Raw genomic sequence first — 24,616 nt, forward strand, 5'->3', positions numbered from 1 at the left:
TGCACTACTTATTTATTCTCACTCTTTTTTGAATGACTTACAGTAGAGAGTAAATTATAATTAAAACTCTCAAAAAAAGAGCTCTTAAATAGGCAAATATCAGATTTAAAAAAATATTATTTATAATGATGTTATATTTCCAGTTAGAAGTAGGATTAATGTTTATCAGTTAATCTCTGCTGGGTTTTAGGACAACATTATGGTATAACCAAGAAAGAGCTCTGAAAGTTCTCTAAAATTCCACACATTAGGAATATTTAGTCACACAAGCACAATCTGACAATTGCACAGTGTTACTGTATAAGGTTTTCCTGCAAATGTACTAGATATATGCAATATGTAATACTTAAAAGTAATTTTAATTGTAGGTTGGCTAGTTTTAAACTGAAATGTATTATTTTGGGGAGCTTGTAATTTGGTTTTAATTTAAAGGTATTTATGCCATGGATCATCTTATTACAATAGCACCTGTCATGGGGTAGGACCTTATTGTGACGGGTAGATGACTGGGCCAGAATATCTCCATTAGTATGCTGTGGTTAGTCCCAACCAAAAGTGGTGCCCATGCTGACCCGTGTCCACCACCAAAATCATCTACAATGGACATGTGAACATCAGAACTAGAAAGTAGGCTGATCTGATGAAACAGATTTTCCTTTTACATAAAATGGATGGCTGGGTGCATGTGTGTGAGGCTTACCATGGAAACAATTGCACTAGGATGTACTGTAGGGAAGATGGCAAGCAGTGTGATGCTTGGGGCAATGTTCTGCTAGAAAACCTTGGTTTCTGGCAAATATTTTGATGTTACTTTGGCACATAAAACCTACCTAAACATTTTTGCAGTCCAAGTATACCCCTTAATTGGAACAATACTTCCTAATGTCAGTGGGCTCTTTCAGCAGGATGTTGTTACTTGTCAAACTGCAGAACATTGTTCAGAAATAATTTTTGATGAACATGCCGAAGAGTTTAAGGTGCTGTCTTGCCTTATCAAGCATCCATTAGATGCGTTGGCCAAATAAATGATCCATGGAGGACTTACCTCACAACATCCAGGACAAAAATGTTCTGATGCCAACATCTTGCTCTGATGGATCATCGTGTGATTTTGCTTGCACCATGTAAACTGAATTTATTTATAATAAACACGGACATTACTTTTCTATTTTTAAACAGTTATCTTTAAAAACCTGAAAGTAAAACTAATTTATTTGATATTTAAAGCATCTCTGTCAAAGGTTTATAATTTAAGAATAATTTTTGAAACACTTTTGCATAAATTTTAGATTTGCTCACAAAAAGATTTGATCACTTTTTATAACTACAGCAACATCGCCTGACATTAACCTATGCTTAGTTTGGAATAGACTGAAACCCTGGTTGAAGCTATAACCTCATGCTTAGACTACTGTAATTTCCTATTCTTTGGTATTTTTGGTAAAACCACAACTCCAACACATTCAAAGCTCAGCTACTGGAGTCCTTAATCCTAACAAAGAATTATGCACACATTACATCCATTCTCTAAGAATAAATTTCACTTTTCACTCACAAAGCCATTCATTCCACAACCTTATCTCTCTGAGCCATACACTCCAGCTCTCAGGTCCACCATTTCTAGTTTGCTGGTGGTGCCCAAAAACAGACTGACTAACTCAGGGCAAAAATGTACAGTAGTGCTATATCCCCAAACAATGGAATCCCATCCCCTGGCACCATCCCTTAGTTTGAGAAACATTGTTTAATTGTGTAATCATTTATATGGTAGAAACATAATCATGCAGTTTTCTTGTTTATTTAAAAGCTGCTAATCAGCTAGTTACTCTTTGAGCATAGGTATGTAAAAAGTGACAGCCGCTGAAGCAGTGAGAATCTTCTGGATGTATACAATTCTGTGAGCTCATTTAGGCAGAAGAGGGTAGTTTTTGTTACCAGGTTACTATGTTAGTAGTACACCAGAAATTGATGGGTCCCTGTCTTCCGTCCCTGCCCTGGTTTGCTCCATGCTTGTTTGACAATTTTACAGTACATGAGATTTAGTCATATCAATGTCATCGCTAGTCATCATTGCTTGTCAGATGGAGGCACAGGAAAAGAAATCTTGCCTGTCAGAAAGAGTTTAGGTTGAAGGATTGGCTTTGTTAACTGAATCTAAGTGGCTGTATGTTTACATATCAAATATATATACAGGTTTTAATATCAGTAAACAGAATAATTTAATGGCAAATTTTTGTATCATTCCCAGATGTTTTTTCCTTGTGTTAATACCATGTGAGAAAAGAAAAAGCAAAAATGTCCTGTTATTTCAAAAAACTTTTCTCAAGCGATAAAATGTAATTTGACACAAATACATTTCTGTGTTGTCTGGCTGATGACAGGACAGAGCCGGTGAGTAGGAATGACTGATGAAAACCATAAACCATGAGGCTATTTGTACAGGACACTAAATGATATGACCCTGAAATGCTGGTCATCAGTAACCAGGTCAGTTAGCTGCTGTAGTTTTTCTTTTTCTTTCTGTGAACCGTTTGAGCTCTTGTCATCAAAAACATCCTAAAATTATGTCCTGATAGTCTTCTCCACGGGACAAAAAAATTCAGGTTTTTTATCTCTGTTACACTTAGATACTAGTTTCCAGAACAAATCCGTTGTTTAGGATAACCGTTATAATCCTTGGTTAATCAGAGGAACTCTCCTTGTTCTTTGGCATGTAGCCATGTCTCTCCAGAGATCAATAGGTAAGTAGGTGGGACCTTCTGTGCTATTCTGTTGTGCTCCTTTTACGGCAGCAGGAAGTTGTTTTTATTAGATCTACCTTCTTTCATGTTTTAACAGGAGTGTTGTATCTTCATGAATAATCACTTAGCAACTAGAGTTAGGAGTGACGTTTCTGCTCAGTGTCCATGGTTGCATAAGAATATTATTTTCCCCATTTCACAAACTTCTGAACAATGGGAAAATTTGGCTGAATTCCTATAAGCAAAGTGAAAACCTTAATAAGAATTATTCATTATCACTTTATGAGGATTTCACAAGAACTTACTCAAGAATTTTTAAGCAAGAATGTCACAAGGCATCTGTACTGAATATAGGAGGTTATTAATTTAATTTTTTTAAATAAATATTAGATCACATTAGATTAGTTTTTACTGGAGCAGTTCCCTTCAGTTAAAATGACTATTGCCTTATTACTACAACCTGGTCTGTCAGTCTGAGTGGCTGAATGCCTTGAAATTTGTCCCAAATGATCACACTGAACGTTGCCTGTTTTGTAGTGTAATAATGGTCATGTTTAAAATAACTAGTGTGACTTGCTAACAGGCTTGTTACACATGTCCATGGATGTAGTTATAAGTAAAGTAAGACAGGCAGTTCCTTGAGTTTTGATTCAGTCTCCTGAAGGCTGAAAGTACATCCATTAAAATGTCAAATCTCAAAAGAAAGAACTTTACCCAAAACCTCTGATGAATAGTGTACAACCTTATAGTAGGAACCAAATGTGCTCAATTTCACTAGCATATTAAATTTGTGGAAGTGTATTTTGTATTGTCTAGCTTTTCAAAATAGGGAGAACTTACTTGTTTGAAAACCAACAAATAAAGAAAAAAAAACAACAAGAAGTAGAAGTGAGAAAGCAGAACTGTGGGAAGTGATGGGAATACTGATAAAATAATTGGTTTAAAGCATCTACTTCTAATTATGTAGCTAGCATTGATGGTATAAATAGTCATTTTGCTTAAATTATATTGATAACTTTTTTTTGAGGTATATACAAATTTCATACAATTATGGTATAAATGGCTTTATAGTAAAATATAAAGCTGGAGTTTGGATTATTAAATTACAAATAACTAACAAAAAGAAAAGGGCATATTATTAAAATGTTTAGACTATTTAGACTCATGTTTTATATATTCTTTTAGCTTAGTTAGTTGTATAGTATTCTTCTATTAAATTAAGAAACATCTATATTTTATACTCTATTTATATATTTCTAAACTATTTTTTCGGGGAAAAATGCATCCACAGTATTGCTGCAAAATTAACTATGAATTATTTATGTCACCGTGCAAAACCTACATGTAAGACATAAAAAAAGTAGGAAAAAACAGGATACCCAGGAAACAGTGTAAGGGACATATGTTACTAATCAAAATATGAATTATACAGACTATAGACTGTATATATAGTATATGTGGTTAATATATGTATATATTAATAAATGTAATTACACAAGAAAGAGTGAAACAGAAACAATAAATGCAGTTGGGCAGAGCTCAGGGGTGGCTGTGACCAACCATGAAAGATCACAGAAAGTGAAATTGGCATATACTTTTAACAAATGTTTTTTATTGCATTATTTGAATCAATCGCTTACTTCTTTAATACATAATTCAACAACTTGTAAGTTTTTTATCATCTTGTTTTTATTACTTATTTATGTTCCTAAAGCAAACCTCAGGGGGCAAGCAGACACTAACAATGAAAATAATTACAGTTCACTGTCGACACTTTCAAAATGAAGTGACATCTAATTAAATTACAAAATTCCCAAAAATTACTTTCAAAACTAAACAAAAATGACAGTTTCATAATCTCTATAATTAACATAAAAACTAAAGAAAATACATAGTACATTCTAAATTCAATTGTGCCTACATGACTTTAGATGCACTACTCCTGAAACCCAATATTTGCATGGCATGGCTGAAAGCCTGTCCATGCAAAACCATGCAGAATCACCAGCAACCATGAGTGTAACAATGAAAAACAAAATGAAGATTAGGCTGTTCCAGCAGTATAAATCCAGAACAGTATAGGATGAATTTAGTCAGGGAGAATACATTTAATATATTGTAAGTATTTTTTATAGTTATATTGTAAACATAAGGATTAATAGACAGCTAGACCACTGAAATGGACACATGATCCAGCTAGGTAAGAGGGTAAATCCGCTTAAAGATTTATATGACAAACACTGCAAAGCATTTTAGCATGCAACTGCAATGTGTGTTAAGTAACTTTCCAAATGTATTTAAAGATAAGAGGTATTTTTATTTCCTATATCATGCTGAAAACAGAAATCAGATTCATTTATCCAAAAAGGAACAGAAGTGCTACAGGTACATGTCCTCTTTGTCTTTTTTCCCCATATCCGTGACCTAAGCCATAATCTCCTTTTGTGTTTCTCTATGTTTGTAAATTCTGTGGTTAAATCCTATATGAGATGTAAAAAAGCAGCAGTAATAGGAAAAACTTATGCATGCATAACAATCCTCCTTATTCACACAAGGTACAACACAAAGCATTAATGTATTTTAAAAGGAATCCATTTCACAGTACCAATTCTATGGCAGTGCAACGCATACAAAACAAAACAATAAAACAATAAAACAGAAATCATGCCTAAATACCATTTTAAGAAGAAAGAAAAAAAGAATTGCGCTGGTCCCTAACCCACCTTGGTGCTGCCAATTTGGCTGGGAATTTGGCATCTATTCAAGTTTAGTTTGACCTGACCTGCAGCAGCATTTTAATTAGTGTCTCTGAATTTCTGACAGCATAAATTCTGTGACTTACAAGTACTGCTTTATTGCAGTGTATGGGGAGCACCCCTCAGCCTTTCAGCAGAGTAACCAGATTACATTTATCAGCATTTTCAATTTTTTTTCAAGTGGTTTAGTTTTGTTTATGGTTACTGAATTTTTTTTACATTTTGTATTACCACTGCTAGCGTAATTCAGTATACGACTAACTTCTACTAATGTAGTGCCATGGTTCTATTCATTCAGTGGCTCCAAGATGATTTCAAAATTGCTGGGATGTTGGGAGTGTTTAGCTTATTCCACCCACTGTAAACTAATTCCTACCATCTAGGCTTTGCTTAATTACAGTACAGAGTGTGTGGACTGTGTGTGGGCTATAAGTGTATAAGTACCTGAAAGGGCGTGTTTTTCTATTCTCCAGAAGTCAGTGCAACATTTTGCTTAGTTTTCATTGTTTCACAAACGTCATAAAAATGACGGTGAAACATTTATGACATGCTATATAGGAACATTATATATGGTTTCTTAAACCAAAAACCACATTTGTTAAACATATTACATTTATAAAAAATATACATACACCAAAAATTGGTCCATCATTTGACACAAAACAAACAAACAAACAAAAGCCACTATATACAGCTGACGTGATTTAAATCCTTCAAATTTAAACGCTTACAGTTTATTCCCAACATAATTTTTGTTGGCACAATATGAGTGTGTTCATAAAGTTAATACCCTTTCACAAACATGCCAGCAGAAGTCAGTATACTTCATTTTCTCCACCAAGTACACTCTTAGTTTTATATATACACACATACAGTTGATCAGTAATAAACAGTCTGTTATCACTGCAAGGAATCTGGCCTCTTTCCTACCTCCTTATTTTGGAGCGCTGCCTGGCAAGTCGATTCATGAAGCAGCACGTTACCATGGCAATGATTACCACGCCCACAAACAGGGCAGATGAAACACCAACCACAAGGGGTATAAGAAGAAGGTCAATAACTAGGCAAAAAGAGAGAGAAACATAGTTATATTGCAGCTCAACACTTCAGACTGTCTCTTATTTTATAAACAATAGCAATATAATGTCTGCCAAAATAGTGCCATTTCTTCTTCAATTAATTTTATGCGCAACGGTTAGAAAATAGCAAAATTAACAAAAAATCTAAAAAAAATAAATAATGTAACAAAAAAAGGGAATACGAAACAGGAAAGGACAGATACAAACTCACACTGTCACATACTTCCTTAAACTTACCGCGTGCATATAAATATAGATGTGCTGTGTTTGACTTCGCCTTGGCGTCTGTCTTGTACCAGCTTCCGGTGGAGTCCTGGGTCCATACTACCACCTGGCACTGGTAATCTCCTTGGTCATCCTCATGTGCTGAAAAGATGCGTAGTCTGAAGGTCCCAGCAGAAATACGGTCCACGCTCAATTCACTTTCATCAGTGTAAATACGAGAAATTCCATCATACGTCAGTGTTGCGAGGATGCTACTTGCGGCAGGCACTCGGGGCTTGTCCCCCTTCCCATTAAGATCCCACTTTTTCTGCCACCACTGCACTTCTACCTGAGAGGGGCCTGTGGCCACAATGGAGACGTTACAGAGCAAGGCGACGGTACTCCCACGTTTCAGGAGTGGCCGATGTTGTAACTCGATGACGGCCTCAACACTGGCCTCTGTGCCAACAAAGAGAGAATCGACATTTTAAACTTAGGCTTCATTTATCAAACTAGATTTTTGTGTAAATAAAATCAGTGCAAACAGCAGAAGTGATATTACTGGAGGAGGTACTAGTTGCCTTCAGGAGGCAAGAGGTATTATAAGATGATTTCCCTATCATTCAGGGATCGTTAGTTTAATTTGCGGGTGATGCTGTAGCCTCTCGCAGCCGGGGGCCTAGTGCGAGCTGATTGGCTGAGCTCTCTCAGAGGGGGTGGGATTAGAGCCACTAATTGCCATAATTGGATACAACTAAATTAGAGAGGAAATCAGGCAATAAACTAAATTAATAAATAAGATGATATAAAGTTTTTTTTGGGAGGATGAAAGACTTATGAGTGAGTTTTGCTTGTCAGAGTATCTAGCCAGTTTATAAAGGCTTTGCTGTGGTTTGGTCTCCCTCAGAAGCAAAGAACTTGACAAAAAGAAGTAAAATTATTTTACTTTGATTATTTTTCCTGTCTGCACTTTTTGTGCTGGATGAAGAATACCAAATTCTGTAATTTCTCTATACACATTGGCCGTTTAAGGTGAATCCTCTGGATATGTTTGTCAACGTCTGTGCTCAGCACCACTCACCTTTACTCTTAAGGCTGACCATTACACCCTCAGACCTCTGAGTAAGTGTAGCAGGACTGGACGGTGCTGGACTGAGCTGCCCGGCATACACACTCACAGAGCAGCGGTACTGTCCAGCATCAACTGGGTGGGTGGCGAAGCGCCGCAGAGAAAATCTCCCCTCTGCCCCCTTCTCCATGCTGCCCCCTCCTTCACTGCTGATGTCATCGCCCCAGCTCACCACTCCATTTGGACTCATGCGGGCCACCTCCACCTCCACTCCTCCTGCCGGTCCACGTCGCAACCACTGCACCAGCAGAGCTGAGTGATTCCATGAACCCGCGCCCGACACTAGACAGGTGAGACTGAGCGGGGCCCCGGGCTGCAGTGCCACCTCACCCACTGGCACTGTGCTCACAGACAGAGTGTCCGCTGCAGCAAACAAGTGTTACACATGTATTGTTTAGCCAGGCCTAATATTTAAATTTGCCATTTTGCATGGTAACATAACAGTGGTATAAATGATATTTTTAGTGCAAGGACTAGATGTTTAATAAAGTTATATAAATTGCATAACAATTTTCTTAAACTAAAAAGTAAGGTTTTAACTCTTTCAACCAGGATACCTACAGCGACCCTTTTAACTGTTTAATAAATATATAACAGATGGTTTTATATAAACAAAAGTACAATGAAACAATATGACATCTTGGTCGGCACCAATCTGGTACTAAATTTCACTATTATCAGGGAAACATTGGTCTTGGATCAGATATTGAACCCAGTTACATTGCTGGATGGCATCATTATATAAGAACCACGATCAAGTGCAGACCTCATAATGTCATTCCCCTTGATTGAAAAGTCTCCTTTAAATATATATATTACAGTAGTGGTATTTAGACCATTTGGGTTTTCTAAGCACTATTTAAAAAAACAGATTTTTCAGTGAAAGTTAGAATTATTCTAAGATCTTACCAAGTGGCTTCACAGAGAGAGTTCCCAGTTCCACGGTCCTCTGGGCGATGCGTTCCCATTGGCCTGAAGGGTCCAAGATCCACTGTACTGCTTCGCAAAAATATGAACCGGAATCCTCCAAGGCCAGCATGCTTATTTTTAGAGTGTAAAGGTCCCCTCCTTTATGTCCACTCCTCTTCTCCATGGAAATCTCACCATTATTATATCTCTTCTCATAAGAACCTCCCCGGCCAGGTGTTACACGTAGCTCACGGTCAATAGAGATAACTTCCTTTAGGTTGTGGCCTAAAGAACCAGAGCCTGTGCTGCTTCGCATTCCGAACGTGACAGACAAATGTGTGTGCTGTGCTGACTGGACAGAGGCAGTGCATGTCAGCTGAAGCTCTGTGCCTTCTATGACAGGCTGGCCGTTCAGAACCTGAGAGTGGGTTATCAGGAGCGTGTCTGCAATCACTGAAAATGGTAAATACAATAAATATAATAACTATATACTGTAACTAATAAATAAAGGTAATATAAAAGACACATGGTTGCATTCTGAGACCATGTAGGCTACCTTTGACATCCACAGACGCACTGTAGGTGCCTTGGTATCGTGTATCAGTGCTTGGGGTGTAACACTCATAACGTCCCTGATCTTCCAGAAGAAGTCTCTGAATCACCAATCTGGCTTTGTCACCCGAGTCCCTTTCCACCCGAATTTCTCCTGATTTCACTCGGCCCTGGAAAGGGGCATAGGGAAAGCCACTATCTCTAGTAGACGCCACGCCGATCTGCATTTCCTTCGCACTCTCACGGTACATGTACCACTCAAAGTCCTGTGTCCTTGAACCCTCATAGCCTGAAACAGAGCAGGGCAGAGACAGGGGGAACCCTGCTACACGGTACAGTGGACCTGGTGGGAGAGTCACCTCACGACACACGGTGCACTGGAGCTCTGGAAGATCATGACACAGAGTGAATGAGTGTGTGTGTGTGAGAAAGAGAGAGAGAAGCAGAGAGAGAGAGAGAGAGAGAGAGAGAGGTGAGTGCAATCTTTGCATATTCACTGGAAATAGATATAAAACATTGGTTTATTACATAATTCACAGATACCTTTAGGCCTAGTCCACTCTGTCGAGTTTAACATTTACATACCTTCTTAAACATTTTGCTCTTTGCAAACCGCACTTTTGTCTTTTCCTATCATTGCTATTTTTGGAGTTTCGTGTGATCTTTCTGATTCCAAGATAGAGGAACCCCTTTTGTTTTTAGTTTCGGCTATGTTAATTTTATATTGTTCTGCTTTGTACTGTATAAAATATTATAAAAAGTAAGTGGCTTGCGAAGAATTTGCATTTAAATTCATTAAAAAATGTCTAATTCTACACACAAAGTGACCCTGGCCTTGGTCTAAGAGACAGATTGTCTGGAACACTGGGTTGCTGAAGAAATCAGTCACTCATTTGATTACCATATTAAAATTACATTTAGATTATGTGGTCTTATGTAGTTCATTTGAATTTCTTCATTTCTAGGTAGTTATGATTAATATTGACTGTTAAACACACTGGATTCAGACTTGTTTGCCCGGTTTGTCCCACAGATTACCTCAGAATCTCTGATTGAGATTTGAGGAACTGAGAGGCCACGTCAACTCCTAAAACTGTCACATTCCTTAAAAGATTACTAGAGAACAATAAAAAAGAAAAACATATATATATATATAAATATATATTAACATATATATATATATATATATATATATATATATATTCTCCTGAAAGAGGCCATTGTAATTAAGAGAATACTGTGGTCATGAAGTTTTTATGGTGTAGTGTAAAAATGTTTAGATAGGAAGTACATGACAAATTAACATCTACATGGATTCCAAAGCTCAGGGTTTCCCAGCAGAACTTTGCCCATTGCATCAGACTCCCTCTGATAATTTGCCTTCTTCCCACAGTGTATCCTGATTACACACAATCAAACACCTGGACATCCCATAATGTAAAAAAAAATGTCATTCATTAGATCAAACCACATTCTTCTACTCCTCCATGGTCCAGTTCTGAAGCTCACTTGCCCAACGCAAGTGTTTTCAGCAGTGAACAGTGGGTCGGAATGGGCACTTTGACAGTCTGCAGTGGTGTTGCCTTGAATGCTGCAAGCTACGATAGACTGTGTGTTCTGACACCTTTCTACTATAGCCAGCATTCACCTTTTTGGGGTAGCTGTTTTGTTGGGATCAGCCCAGAAGGGCCACATAGCTTAATGAGCCTTGGATGTCCACGATCCTGTTGTCTTTGCTCGGACTCCTTTTGGTAAATAATAACAGCTAATAGAAACAGCCCATAAGTCATCTAACCATCTCAATTTAGGCCTGGTCAAAGTTGCTTAGATTCTTACACTTGCGACTTCCAATCCACCCTTTGACAGGTGCCACACAAATGAGATTATCAGTGTTTTCCACTTCTCCTGTCAATGGTTTAAATGTTATGGCTGATCACTGTATGCATATGTGTAACTGTGGTCTAAATTGAGCTTTGAAATGACTTTTAGCCTGTTTCTTGACTGTGAATATGTTTACTCAATTTCCCCCCGATGCTTAGAACCCCTCTTGGCAGCCCAATCCACAAAGCAAGCATGGACTGTGCTTCTTAACAAAAGCGCTTTATGCTTTATGCAAGTAGTAACTAGTGGTGTTCTCACCACCAGAGTACACTAGTAACCAATTATGTCAGACTAAGAGCTGCACAATATGTTATTTGTCATCTGGGATGGAAAATTAAATCAACAAATGAATGATAATGCCACTTGACTCTTGTGCAAAATATAGCTTCAATATATAACTATAATACATAACTATAGTACACAACTATAATATTGTATTTTGTCCACTCTTGTAGCATACCTCCTGCCATTCCTGTAATGTACTTTATCTAATTAGTTTGAAAACTATCCAAAAAAAGTTCCTGTACTCTCTTAAAAGGTAAAATCTAATTTTCCGAATATGTCGTAATCCTTATCTTAAACATTCGTTTACTGATGACTCACTTGTGCCTCAATGTGCGCACTCACACACACACACACACACACAGTGCTCTGTTTGCGTTCTGTCAGCTCTGTTAGAAGCGTCCCCTTATTTGGAAATGCAGTTTATTTGCATCTGCGCTTATCTGGCTGTGAACCTGTATTACTTTAATTACAGTACCTGGGTGGAGGCGGTACAAAACTGACGCCCATAACCTGAAAAACAAGACTGGTGGTCTTGTGATTACATGCAGTTTGTCTAGTGCTGGGTTAGGGTTTTCCCACACCTGTACACCACCAATCTGTGGGAATACGTGTAACAGTACATGTGGAAGGGTTCAATTCCCTCCCAATGTCCAAACCCCAGCCACTGGATGCAATGCTGGTCAGTGCTGGGTTAAATTGTATTAGGAAGTGTATCTCGGGTAAAACCTGTGGCAAGTTGCGTGCGGCTCAGCCAAAAGCATAATTACAGAGGAGTAGTAATACAGGTACAGTCAGGCCGCTAAGCGGATCATGATGTAATTCTAGGGCGCGACCACTAGGGGTGTGTGACCCAGAAAGCCATTCTAATGAGCTCTTGCTCAAACGCGTCTGATGTAAATCTAAATGTAACTCGTAGAACCAGCACAGCTGGACTGTAAACCTCCTCCGGCCGATGGTGTGTTTGGTTTCTATGATAAGACTGAACCTTACACGACTTCATAAGCCCGTTTTGTTTAAGGATTTTTCGTAAGAAAGTCGCGAACTGAGATCAGTCAGAGAAAATCGATCAGATCAGACTTTACTGTGCGCGCGCGCGCGCGTGTGTGTGTATAAACACTAAGCTATGTTGTGAGATAAATTCAGGACATATACGGGTATAAACGTGTTAGAGATGATATCAGACTCACCCCACAGCAGGACAATCAGCACTATCCTTCTCCACCGCCGTGCCATGCTGGTTCCCAGTTCTCCCAGTTCTCCCATTCACGCCCAACTGCCTTCCACAGCGACACGCATAGCCATAGCACTGATATTAACACCACGTTAAGAAACCGCATTTACACACACACACACACACACACACAATATTAAACCAACGCGTTAGTCTACTAGAACAAGCCAAGTTACACGATTAAACAAGTGTATATGGATAGACAGATATCTATGAACATCTCATTCAAATACGGTCACGTCCCAACCTGAGTGTTTCTGATCGAGTGTATAATTATAATCTCCTCCGAAGGCGTGTGATTCTCCTATGTTTATCCCAGCTCGTCTGCTCCAGGGTGGTAGGCGGGTCTAGTAAAACTCTCACTGCTGTGGCTGCAAATCTACTGGTCAGCAGATAACTGACCCTAAAAGCAACCAATAAGAACCGAACGTGATGACGTCACTGTTGCTGCTAGCCAAAGAAATCAAAGGCGGGGAGGTAGTTTTTCATTCAGCACGTCTAAGCGGGATGACCACGCCCTCATTCACACTACACACTGTCTTCAAGGGCCATGAGGCCTCAACTGTTATAGAATTGTTATAAAACTGTTATAACCCCTATGCTACTAACAAAATAGAGCCACTAATGACTTCTTCTTACTTCTTTTTGTCTTTCGCTGTTCGTTTTCAGGGGTCTCCACAGCGAATCATCTGCCTCCATCTAACCCGCTCCTCTGCATCCCTTTTCTCTAACTTCATGTCATTTCTCACTACATCTATAAACCTGGATAAATGTTTTTCCTCTAAACGTCCTGCTTGGCAGTTCCAACCTCAGCATTCTTTTAGCGATATATTCACAATCTCTCCTCTGAACATGTCCAAACCACATCTCTGACTTTATCTCCAAAACATCTAACCAATAATTATATATAAAATACATACGTATATTTTAAAGTTATCAGTCATATGTACAGTAATTATCTTAATAGTGCTGGACAATTAATTTCCTAAAAAAAAAAAATCACTATATGGATGGTAGTGATACCAGCAATGTTGTTTGTTTTGAAGACGATGCTGCTGACAAAAAAGACAGGAAGCAGAGCTGGAGGTGGCAGAACTGAAGATGCTGCGATTTGTGTTCGAAGTGACAAGAATCGACAGGATTAAGAAATAAATATATTAGAGGGACAGTGCAGCTAGGATGGTTTTTGGACAAAGTTAAAGAGGATAGATTAAGATGGTTTGGACATGTGCAGAGAAGGGATGAAGGGTATCTGGGGAGGAGAATGTTAGAGATAGAACTGCCAGGAAAAGAAGAAGGCCCAAGAGGAGATACAAGGGACAGATAGGTAGACAGTGTTAAATGGATGTAAATGGTCCGCTGCGACTGGCCCTAAAGGAAGCAGCTAAAAGTAAAAGAAGAAGACTATATGGACTTGTGCAATTATTTAACTGCAATTTATTATGGTGATATAATATCAGCCATCAGCCACTGATCAGCCATAACATTATGGCTACTTGCCTAACATCCCACAAAAGCTGCAGTTTTGGAGTTGCTCTGACCCAGTTCCCTAGCCATCACAATTTGGCCCTTGTCAAAATTACTCAAATCCTTATGCTTGCCCATTTTTTCTGCTTCCAATACATCAACTTCAGGAAAAAATGGTTCAATTGTTGCCTAATATATCCCACCCACTTCCAGCCGCTATTGTGACAAGATATTAAAAAATTTAGTTACTTTGAGAAGGGCCTGATTGTAATCTCTAGACAACTGTTATAGCAACTGTCATGGCTGATCAGTGTAAGCATAATTTGTCAATAATTTAAGTAGGCCTTTAAAAAACAAAAAGAAAAATTAAGTTAATAAATAAATATTGGCTAACTTCTCCTTAGTGACTTGTTTTTTATTTAATTATTTGGTGTTATCTTAAAATATGTTTGAATACAAAATGGTACATTTAATAGTTATAGATCTCAGTTTAAATCACAATGTGGTTCAAAATAACCTTAATTTATTTATTCATTCATCGATCTTCTGTACTGCTATATCCAGTATACAGGTTTAGGGGGAGGGGGAACCCATCCCAGGAGGTTTAAGGCATGGGGCGGCTCACACTAAGGGCAAGTTGGGATTTGAACCTGGAACCTGAAGGTGCAAGGCGACAGTGCAAACCATTAAGCCACCGTGCTACCATCAAAATAATCACAGTACTTTTATTTTGGATCAAACCATGCAGACCTATATTTTTAGTTCAACCAGTTGCAAGTTTAGTTTCATATTTATAGAGTGGATTCAGCAAACACTATGTATTTGGGATACTAGGTGGTGTCAGGTAAAGTGAATCACTCTCATTATCCATGTTAGGATAAGATATTCTTAGGAGCCTATCCCAAAGATACTGGCTGTAAGACCAGTCCCTCACAGGACACCATTTAGATTAGTATGCTTATTTACATTTAAGAAATTTTATCTTAGCTAATCTATGTACGGTCATATTTTTGGGAAGTTACCAGACAACTTTACACAAAATTGTGTACTGCATGAACATTCTACAGACTGTAACCCAAAGTCAGAATCAAAACTGTACCACATGGGACAGATGTTGTTGTCATTAAACAATCAGATTTTTATCATCAAAGGGGTGGTCTTCATGTGGCCATGTGTTTAATATAAGCACATTGTGCATTCGACTTTTTCTGGGATTTTGCCATTGTAGTTGTGTGCAAGCCGTTTTCCCTGTATTTGCACTTTTGTAGTTTTTGTGGTCATAAATCGATGCATAATGCGTCACTGTGGTACAAAGCATATAGCATATTAAATGTCATGCAAAAGAGGATGGATTCAATTTTGAGTCCCTTTTAAGGATGTTTCCTCCTTATGTTTTTTTCTTGCCTCTATTGCCTCTGGCTTGCTGACAAAAAAAAAAAAAAATTATTGAAATATAAAATTATATTCAGATTTTTAAAAGTAGCTTTGTACCAGTTTAATGTTGAAAGTACAATATACAGTAAATTTAATTATATAAAACTGAATGGGATGAAGCAGTTCCTGAAAGTGAAGGGGAAGTAACATATTGCACTGATGTGGCTGAAAGGGTGCAAAAAAATGAAGTGAGAGTTGAATTTTTAAACATATTTAAAATAAAAATGTATCTGTATCATTGTCTAAGATGCTAGATTAGCACATACTCAGGGAGAAGATCTTTTAAGAAATGTTTAAAATATACATCATCCCACTTCAGTAGAAACAGACAACTTTATCGAAAAAAGAGAAGAAATTTAATTATTTAAACTGTACTATAAACTCTATAAAAACCTATAAAATTACCTATAAAAATTAACTGAAGGTTTACATATATACCAAAAGTTTTATAAAATATCCATTTGTCAAGCATAAATTTTTACTTAGATTTTAAATCGAATTTGGTTCCAGACACAGAAAAGGCAGAGCGCAATAGAGATTATTATTATTATTATTTTGTTTTAACATATTATTGTACCACATTTTTTAATTATAATTTTAATAATACAATGCTTCGAAAACACTAATGGAATGAATTCAGGTAATTTAAGACAGTTACATTAAGCAGCATTTATTTTATGCCTTGATTTGTAAAAATTAAAACATTGCAAATTCATGAGTCCTTGCAGTGGATTTAGGTTGATTGGCGTTTCCAAATTGCCTGTAGTGTGTGAATGAGTGAGTGAGTGTATGTCCATGTGCCCTGTGATGAATTAGCACCCTGTCCAGGGTGTACCCTGCCTCGTGCCCTAAGGCTCCTAGGATAGGCTCCAAGCCCCCCGCGACCCTGAATACAGGATAACGCGGTACAGAAGATGAGTGAGTGAGTGAGTGAGTGAGTTACTATTGAGTAAGTGCAAAAACATTTCTGATTTTTCAAACGTTAGTATTCCACCACTATTTCTATGCCGGTAAAGAAGGCAGAATATTATATGAACATTATAAGTGACCATATTTCAGACAATCAACCAATCAATCAATACATACTTTATTAAAGAAGCAGGTGCAACAGTCAAAGTCAACAGTCAACAACCAAAGAACTGTGAGTGGTTCTGCGAGATGGTCAGCAAAACTTACAAGCTAATTTACTTATAAAAATGCACAAACTGTACCTAAGGCTGAAGGCTCCCCAAATCATTGTCACAGCAAGAAGTGTTTACATTTTGTTACTACTGTATACATCAAATGGTACTATACATTATATGGTATACACTTATTGAGCAGAAATGCATCTCAGCATAAAACATTGAATATTTGGTTGGATGGGTAGCAAAAGATCTCTGTCAGGCTTATGTCGGAAAGATACTTTAAGACTATCATTGGCACGGACACACCCAACTTTCACTTTACTTTTAGCTGAGACCGGTCTATCAGCCAGTCTTGTCATTGTGCTATAGTCTTTCCTCATATATTTGTATACCACTGTTGTCTTACTGTTGCCTGTTGCTTGGGGTTTGAATCTCACCTCTAGTTTGTGTGCGTAGCCTGTTTGTTGATTTCCTCCTTGCTTTGTAAATTTTCTCTAGACACTGCAGTTTCCTCCCACAATTTAAAGACTTAATCCCTGAGATGATTGGCCAATTTCAAATTGCCTGTATTGTATGATTGGTATGTCTGTGCTTGTGTGCTGCAGTAAGTTGGCACTGCATCCGGACTGACCCCCACCTTGTGCCCCGTGTTTCCTGGAATAGGCTTTAGGCCCCCACTATCCTATATAGGAGAAGCAGTATAGAACAGGAAATAATTTAAAATAAAATATAAGTAATTTAATAATATTTAAATGTGTTATAATGAGTGCAACACATCTGTATTTACTTGCTGTTAATTACCCTCACTGATTTTCAGTGCAAAAATTTAAACAAACAAGCAAACAAATGTAAATTAAAAATCCAGGCTAAGGGGTATGCAAAGGCAATTGAGCCTGGAGCATTGTTAAGCTGTTTTGAAACTCCTGCCCCTAAATGCCTCCTCCTGTGGGAGTCTGTAGTGTGAGTGAATGAGTGAGTTATACTGTAAATTGGCACATTTGCCTATTTGTGGTTTCTCTCTCTCTCGTTCAAGGTTTAAAGGTAGCTTTTTTGGCATGACAAATATCAACATTCGAATTGCCATATCTGGGTTACGGACTTTGGAGCAATTCACAAAACAGGAAGAAATAGAGAGAAACATTTGTACAGTACTAACATTCAACAATGCAGTTAGAAAGAAAAAAATCACAAAAAAGGAATAAGTATAAAAACTGGAAAAAAGAAACACCAGGTGAACAGGTTAATAGCAAACTTAAAATTCCATGTTTCCTGCAAACTGTAACACATAATAGCCCAGTTTCCCAGTTTTTTGAGCAAACACACAGTGTGTGTGTGTGTGTGTGTGTGTGTGTTTGTGTGTGTGTTTGTGTGTGTGTGTGTGTGTGTTTGTGTGTGTGTTTGTGTGTGTGTGTGTGTGTGTGTGTGTGTGTGTGTGTGTGTGTGTGTTTGCTCAAAGTGACAGTGGCACTGAAGAAAAGACAGGAGGCAGCGCTAGAGGTAGCAGAGCTGAAGATGTTGAGGTTCTCTTTGGGAGTGACAAGGATGGATAGGATCAAGAATGAGTTTATCAGAGGGACAACCTATGTTAGATGTTTTGGAGATGAAGTCAGAGAGGCCAGATTGAGGTGGTTTGGACATGTTCAGAGGAGAGATTGTGAATATATCGGTAGAAGGATGCTGAGGTTGGAACTGCCAGGCAGGAGGTCTAGAGGAAGACCAAAGAGGAGATTTATGGATGCAGTGAGAGAGGACATGAAGTTAGTTGGTTATTAGAAAAGAGGATGCAGAGGATAGGGTTAGATGGAGGCAAATGATTCGCTGTGGCGACCCCTGAAAGGGAACAGCTGAAAGACAAAGACGAAGATGAAGATATACAATTTAGTAAAACTTTATTTAATAATCTTCTTTTAAATGAGTTACTAATAAGCTACTTTCTCAAAAAAAAAAAAAACACTTGCACCAATAGATATTAAATAGGAAAAAAGATTACTTAATATTTTCACTGCAGAAATAACGGAGCTGAAGTGGTAATTGTTTAATGGACTGGAGCTGTTTTAGGACAAACTTCTTTATCCAAACAACTTTTTTCGATTTCTCATCTGTGATTCACAGAATTTGTTTGGCGATGAAAAAAGTAGGGCTTAGCGTAAACAATTTCTTATAACTTATTTCTTAAGTTTCAATCAATTGTAATAAGATAATAAGATAATAATTACCTAATAATTACCTAAATAAATCACCTTAGTTCCAAAAAGTGCAGAAAAATCTACTACAACTAATAATAATAATAATTATAATAACATTTTCAAAAAAAGATATAAGTGTATAGGTCAGTAAGACCTAAGCATATAATAATAAATAATAAAGTAAATACCACACATCATGTTTAAAAAATATGACCCTGATTACATTCAGTCATTGAGTGCAGATTTACTTAAGTTAGTGACTTCTTGAGTGCATAATTCTCACAGCCTCAGGGAAAAAGATGCACCTCAGTCTTGTTGTTTTAGTTCTAAGACTTCACAGTCTTTTAACTGGAGGAAGTGGAGCAAACAAACTGTGTGCTGGGTGGGTGGGATCAAGCATGATACTTTCTGCTCTGCTTCTGCATCTCCTCCAGGAAGAGAAAGCTGCTGCCGGTTATTTTTAAGCAGATTTAACTACTCTTCTCAGTGCCTTCTTGTCAGCCGCAGAGCAGTTACCATACCATACAGTAATTGAGGATGTCAGGATGCTCTCCACTACACAACAATAAAACAAAGTCAGCATCGCTGACCTGAGGCCAGTTTTCAGCCTCCTCAAGAAGTAAAGGTGTTGGTGAGCCTAAATTATTCTGGCTGTGGCACTTATGCTAGTATTCTCTAAAAAGCCTACAGTATATGCCAAATACTTTACAATTCAGGGGGTACAATTAAAATTATTGTTACAAATAGAAATATAACATGCTATGGCAAAGTCATGATTCTACCTGGAGAAAGCTTTCTACCAAATGTTACTGACTTAGAAGAGAATTACTTAGAGAAAGGAATCAAGCGTACAAGAGGACTTTTAAATTATTTGGCGGGATCCCCAGCCAATAACCATAGCCCTAACAAGTCAACAAGACAACTAATGCACTGAAAAAAAGTCTTGAATAAAGTAAAAGAAGAGAAAGCCATAAGTAATTTAACTAAAATAATTCAATTTGTCAAAAAAAGAAAAAAAAAGCGTCCAAACGTTGCTACAATGAGAGAATTACGTTGCTGTAATGAGGGGAAAATTTCTTTAGTCTGATTAACCAGATTAAAACCCAACACACCCAAGACTCTAGTTTCCTGATTATAAGGTTGGGGGTTCAAGCCCCAGCACTACCATGCTGCTGCTGTTGAGCTATATTAAATTTGGTATATAAGATTCATTGCTGTACGAAGTTTTTGCACTTCTATTTTCACTTAAGCCAGTAAGGTGGACGGGATCAAAGCACATCATACAGAAAATAACTCACCCTTAACCCTATCTGCTACAGCATCCTTGGAACAGAACAGGTTGAGGGTGAGTTAAGGCTTATACCAAAATTGATCTGCACTGCATACTTTTATTTTTAACCACATTAGTTTTTTTTTTTTTATAAAGGATTTGCGAATATGTTGGATAATCCTTTTAGACATACTGTTGGCTACAACTAGTGTGACTTTGTGACATTTTTACTGTGCTTTATGTTTTTTTATGATATAAATGAACTCCTACATCTGTGAAACGGTATTACATCATGTTTGCATCATTGAGGAGCTACAGGGAATGACATGAACATGGATATGGATAAGAGCCATCATCATCCAATCTAAAAACCAATCACAGTAAAAAAAAAAAAAAAAGGAAAGAAAAAAAGAGAAAACTCAATGCTGCCATCTAGTGACGACAAGTAAGATTTTCAGAATTTAGGTGAAATGTAACTAAACGGGTGGACAGATACTGTAGCTCTCTAGACTGTAAACCATTGAATGCTGTTATTATTTGGTAGAGCGAATATTATATGTGATGTCAATAATCTAGTTTGATTTATCTAAAAATACAAAAAGCCTGAAAGAGAGCATTACACTATGAACTAATGGCCTTGGCCAATGTGATTTATTAAAGTTTGTGGTCTTTGTAATGAAGCAATATATTTATTATTTTTAACTGATTTAAATTAATTGAGATATTAAAATATAATGATGTATTAAAATTTTTAATTAACGTTGACTGATAAATAATGTCATTTTAACATGGCACAAAAGACAACTATGATAACAAATGCTTCACTAGGCTACATATTAATTTAATATGTACAGGCACCCTTTATACAAATTAACAAGACTGTCTCCTAAAAAACTACATCTACCATCTATTTTATTAGGAACCCATGACGCATGTACACCTGCAAACCCATGGTATTATCCAATCAGCTTGTCAGACTTCAGGAAATATTGGTATTCCTTTAAATACGCTTCAGTTAATGTTCCAAATTGCCCATCAAACATCAGAATTAGTTACAGTGACAGTGTGTACAGGTTCACCAAAACTGTAATAAGAGTCAAGCATTAATGTGGCCTATACTGTTGTTCCCCATCCACCTGAAATTTCAATGGATTTCAGCTTACTGTGGTTGTGAAGGGTGGTTATGTGAGTTACTGTGAGTGGTTCTCAACCTTACACCTGGAAGAACCTGTCCTGCATATTTTAGTCTTTTACCTCTTCTACCACATCCATTTTGATTATAAAAATACTTTTAATTAGTTAGTCAGGTGTACTGGGAGCAAAGTAAGCACTAAATTCAGGGCAGTGGTCATCCACGACCAGAGTTGAGAACCACTGATGTAAATTTCCTGTATAAGCTTGAACTAATCTGGCCTTAATAATCAATTAATTAATTAATTAATTATTTTTTCTCTGGAGCATTCGGTGTAACCTATACAGACTGTTCTCAACAAAAATTCCTGATCATCAGTGGTTTATGAAATACTCAAACCAGCTTGTCTGGCACCAACAACCATGCCACGGTTGAAGTAGCTGAAATTTTGATTCATTCTGATGTTTGATGTGAGCATGAACTGAAACTCTCAAGCATCATTAGAGCTATGATTGACATGTGGTGCATGTGGTGTGGCCAGATCAAACCTTACGGTTATGCATTGTGCTGTTGCCACAGCTGATAAAATCGTGAATGGCTGATAGATATGATTTGCTGATGAATGATTGGTCATGAATGAGTAAATAATAATATATCTATATATATATATATATATATATATAGGGGAGAGTGAGGTAAGATGAGCCAGTGGGTAAGTTGACCCACCCCTTGTATCTAGGTAACTGTGTACATGTTTTGTCATGTGACCATAAATCCAGGAAGCACCCATCATTTCCATCCTGCTATATTAAAGAGGAGCACATTGGAGAAGGGGTAAGTCTGTATTACACAAAAAATGTTTTTTTGCTTGTCAAAGTAAAATTTCTGCATATCAGGTAAATTGACTGTAATATAAAAAAAAATGTATCTGTGTCTAAAATGATATATTATACCTGTTGGTGGCTTTCTAATATATAATATCATCTGAATAAGTTTTCTAAAGATTAGCCTAAATTTCTAAGCTAGCCCGTTTTTTTCAAAATGGTGGCTATGGGGCAAAGTGATCCAAAGGCTATGGGGTAAATTGATCCAATAGTCTGTGCTGTCAATGCGACTGGTAACGCAGTCCCTCCGATGTTTATCTTCCCACGGGTTAGATACGAAGACCACTTCATTGCAGGAGCACCTCCGGGATCAATTGGTACCACTACAAGATCAGGCTGGATCAGTGAAGATGTCTTTGTTGTGTTCCTTGAACATCTGGTTCAGCAGACCAAGTGCTCCCCTGACCTGCCACTGCTGCTAATCATGGATAACCATGAAGCCCACATTTCACTGAAGGCTTTGGACCTAGCAAAAACAAGTGGTATTGTAATGCCCACAATTCCACCCCAAACTTCCCATCGCCTTCAGCCTCTGGATAAGTGTGTGTATGGTCCATTTAAAACCTATTACAACAGAGCTCTTGATGGCTGGATGAGGTCCAACCCAGGCAAAACTGCCAGCATATACCAAATTGCTGGTTGTGTGAATGATGCTTCCATGTCAGCAATGACACCACGAAATATCTCATCGGGATTTAGAGAAACTGGGATTTTCCCTTACAACAGAGATATCTTCTCTGATGCAGAGTTTGAGCCATCCATGATGTCAGACAGGCCCAACCTGGAGCAGCAGCCTGCCGCTGAAGGTGTTGCACCTGTGGTTTCAGCCTCTCTTTTTGCTGAGCTACCTTCACCACGCCCTGCACATGCATGTGGTTCACAAAGTGACCCCAACCATGCTGGATATGTGTCCCCCACTGATATTCTACCCTTACCCAAAACTCAGCAGCCCAGGAAACAAACAAATTCGAAAACGAAAGCGTTCGAAGACACGAATCCTGACTGATACACCTGAAAAGCAGGCAATTGAGAGAGCCCATGAAGAAAGGAAAAATAAACTGAAAGGCAAAACAGAAATAACCCACAAAAAGCAAGGAATGCGGAAGAGGAAACAAACCCAGACAAAAATTGCAGTGGAAAGCAGCTCTGAGGAGAGTGATGTCCCCATCCCATTTGAAGACACTTCTGAGTATGAGAGTTCCAGCGATGAAAGAAGTGAACCAGATGTCTCAGATCTGGTAGTTGGTGACTTTGTCATCGTAAGATTTGCATCCAAATCCAGGAGCCACCATTACATTGACCTGATTGACAGCTTTGCAGACAACGAAGTGAGTGCCAGATTTCTCAGAAGAATCCGAGGGATCACTGGCAGTAAGAAACCCACCTTTGTGTTCAAGGAAAATGATGAGGCATCTTTCCCACGCAATGATGTGCTGAAGAAGCTACCTCAACCTCAACAGGCTGGAGGAACTGCAAGGAGGGAGCAACAGTTCATATTCCCCTGCAACCTTGATAGTTGGAATATTGAATAGTTCTTTTGAATAGATGGTTTTGAACTGGTGGTTTGTTTAGAAACTAACTGGTGGTTTGTTCTCACAGGTTTAAAACTGTTAAAATGGTTTGTTTTCACAATATGATCAGTTTTACATTTTAAAAACTACATGGTCAGTTTGCCCCAAGATGGCTCAGTTTACCCACTGACTAGGTTCAATTTACCCCTAATCTGGGGCAAGTTGAACCACAGGAGCATTTTTTTTTTTATAGGTCATTATTTTGGATAGCTTCATCAGACATAGATTCTGATCATTACATTTGAAAGAAGACATCCTGAAATAAAGGAATATGTTATCATTCTATTTCTGTGTCATTTTTTCTCACATCCAGGGCAACATAAGTAAAAAGTGGCTCATCTTACCTCACTCTCCCCTATATATATATAGTGTTTAAAATAATGGTGTGTAATTTATATACACAATTCCCAGTGTGTCCATCTAAAGACCATTAGTGACCATTGTATTTATGGGACAATATCACAATCTCATTATTATCTAAATAGGCTACATATTTTCTCACTCATACACACTTCCATAAATTTTCTTTTCATTTTGTGAAACTGCTTTAAAACAATGACCATTGTTAAAAGCGCTTTACAAATAAAATTGAATTGAAAATTGTGCCAATTTTTACAACAACCTTTCAGGACCTCTGGTCAACATTCACACACTTTGTAAACACCAGTTAGGCTAACACATATCTTTAGACTCTGGGTGGAAACCAGAGTACCCAGAGGAAACCCACCAAACATAGAGAGCACATGCAAACTCTATACGCACAGAGTCCCAAGGCGGG

General features: G+C 37.8%; 1 protein-coding gene across 1 annotated transcript; it reads right to left on the bottom strand.

The window, feature by feature from the left end:
* Positions 1 to 5,388: 5,388 nt before the first annotated feature.
* igsf8 (immunoglobulin superfamily, member 8) lies at positions 5,389 to 13,099 on the bottom strand. Its single transcript, XM_053499622.1, has 7 exons — positions 13,015 to 13,099; positions 12,724 to 12,842; positions 9,375 to 9,755; positions 8,819 to 9,271; positions 7,862 to 8,272; positions 6,814 to 7,239; positions 5,389 to 6,557 (listed from the first exon to the last, which is right to left on the bottom strand). The coding sequence occupies exons 2-7, from the start codon at positions 12,797 to 12,799 to the stop codon at positions 6,424 to 6,426; spliced, it is 1,881 nt and encodes a 626-aa protein (XP_053355597.1). The 5' UTR covers positions 12,800 to 12,842; positions 13,015 to 13,099; the 3' UTR covers positions 5,389 to 6,423.
* Positions 13,100 to 24,616: the final 11,517 nt, after the last annotated feature.

The sequence above is a fragment of the Clarias gariepinus genome, chromosome 6 (assembly GCF_024256425.1).
Source record: "Clarias gariepinus isolate MV-2021 ecotype Netherlands chromosome 6, CGAR_prim_01v2, whole genome shotgun sequence".
NCBI classification, from domain to species: Eukaryota; Metazoa; Chordata; class Actinopteri; order Siluriformes; family Clariidae; genus Clarias; species Clarias gariepinus.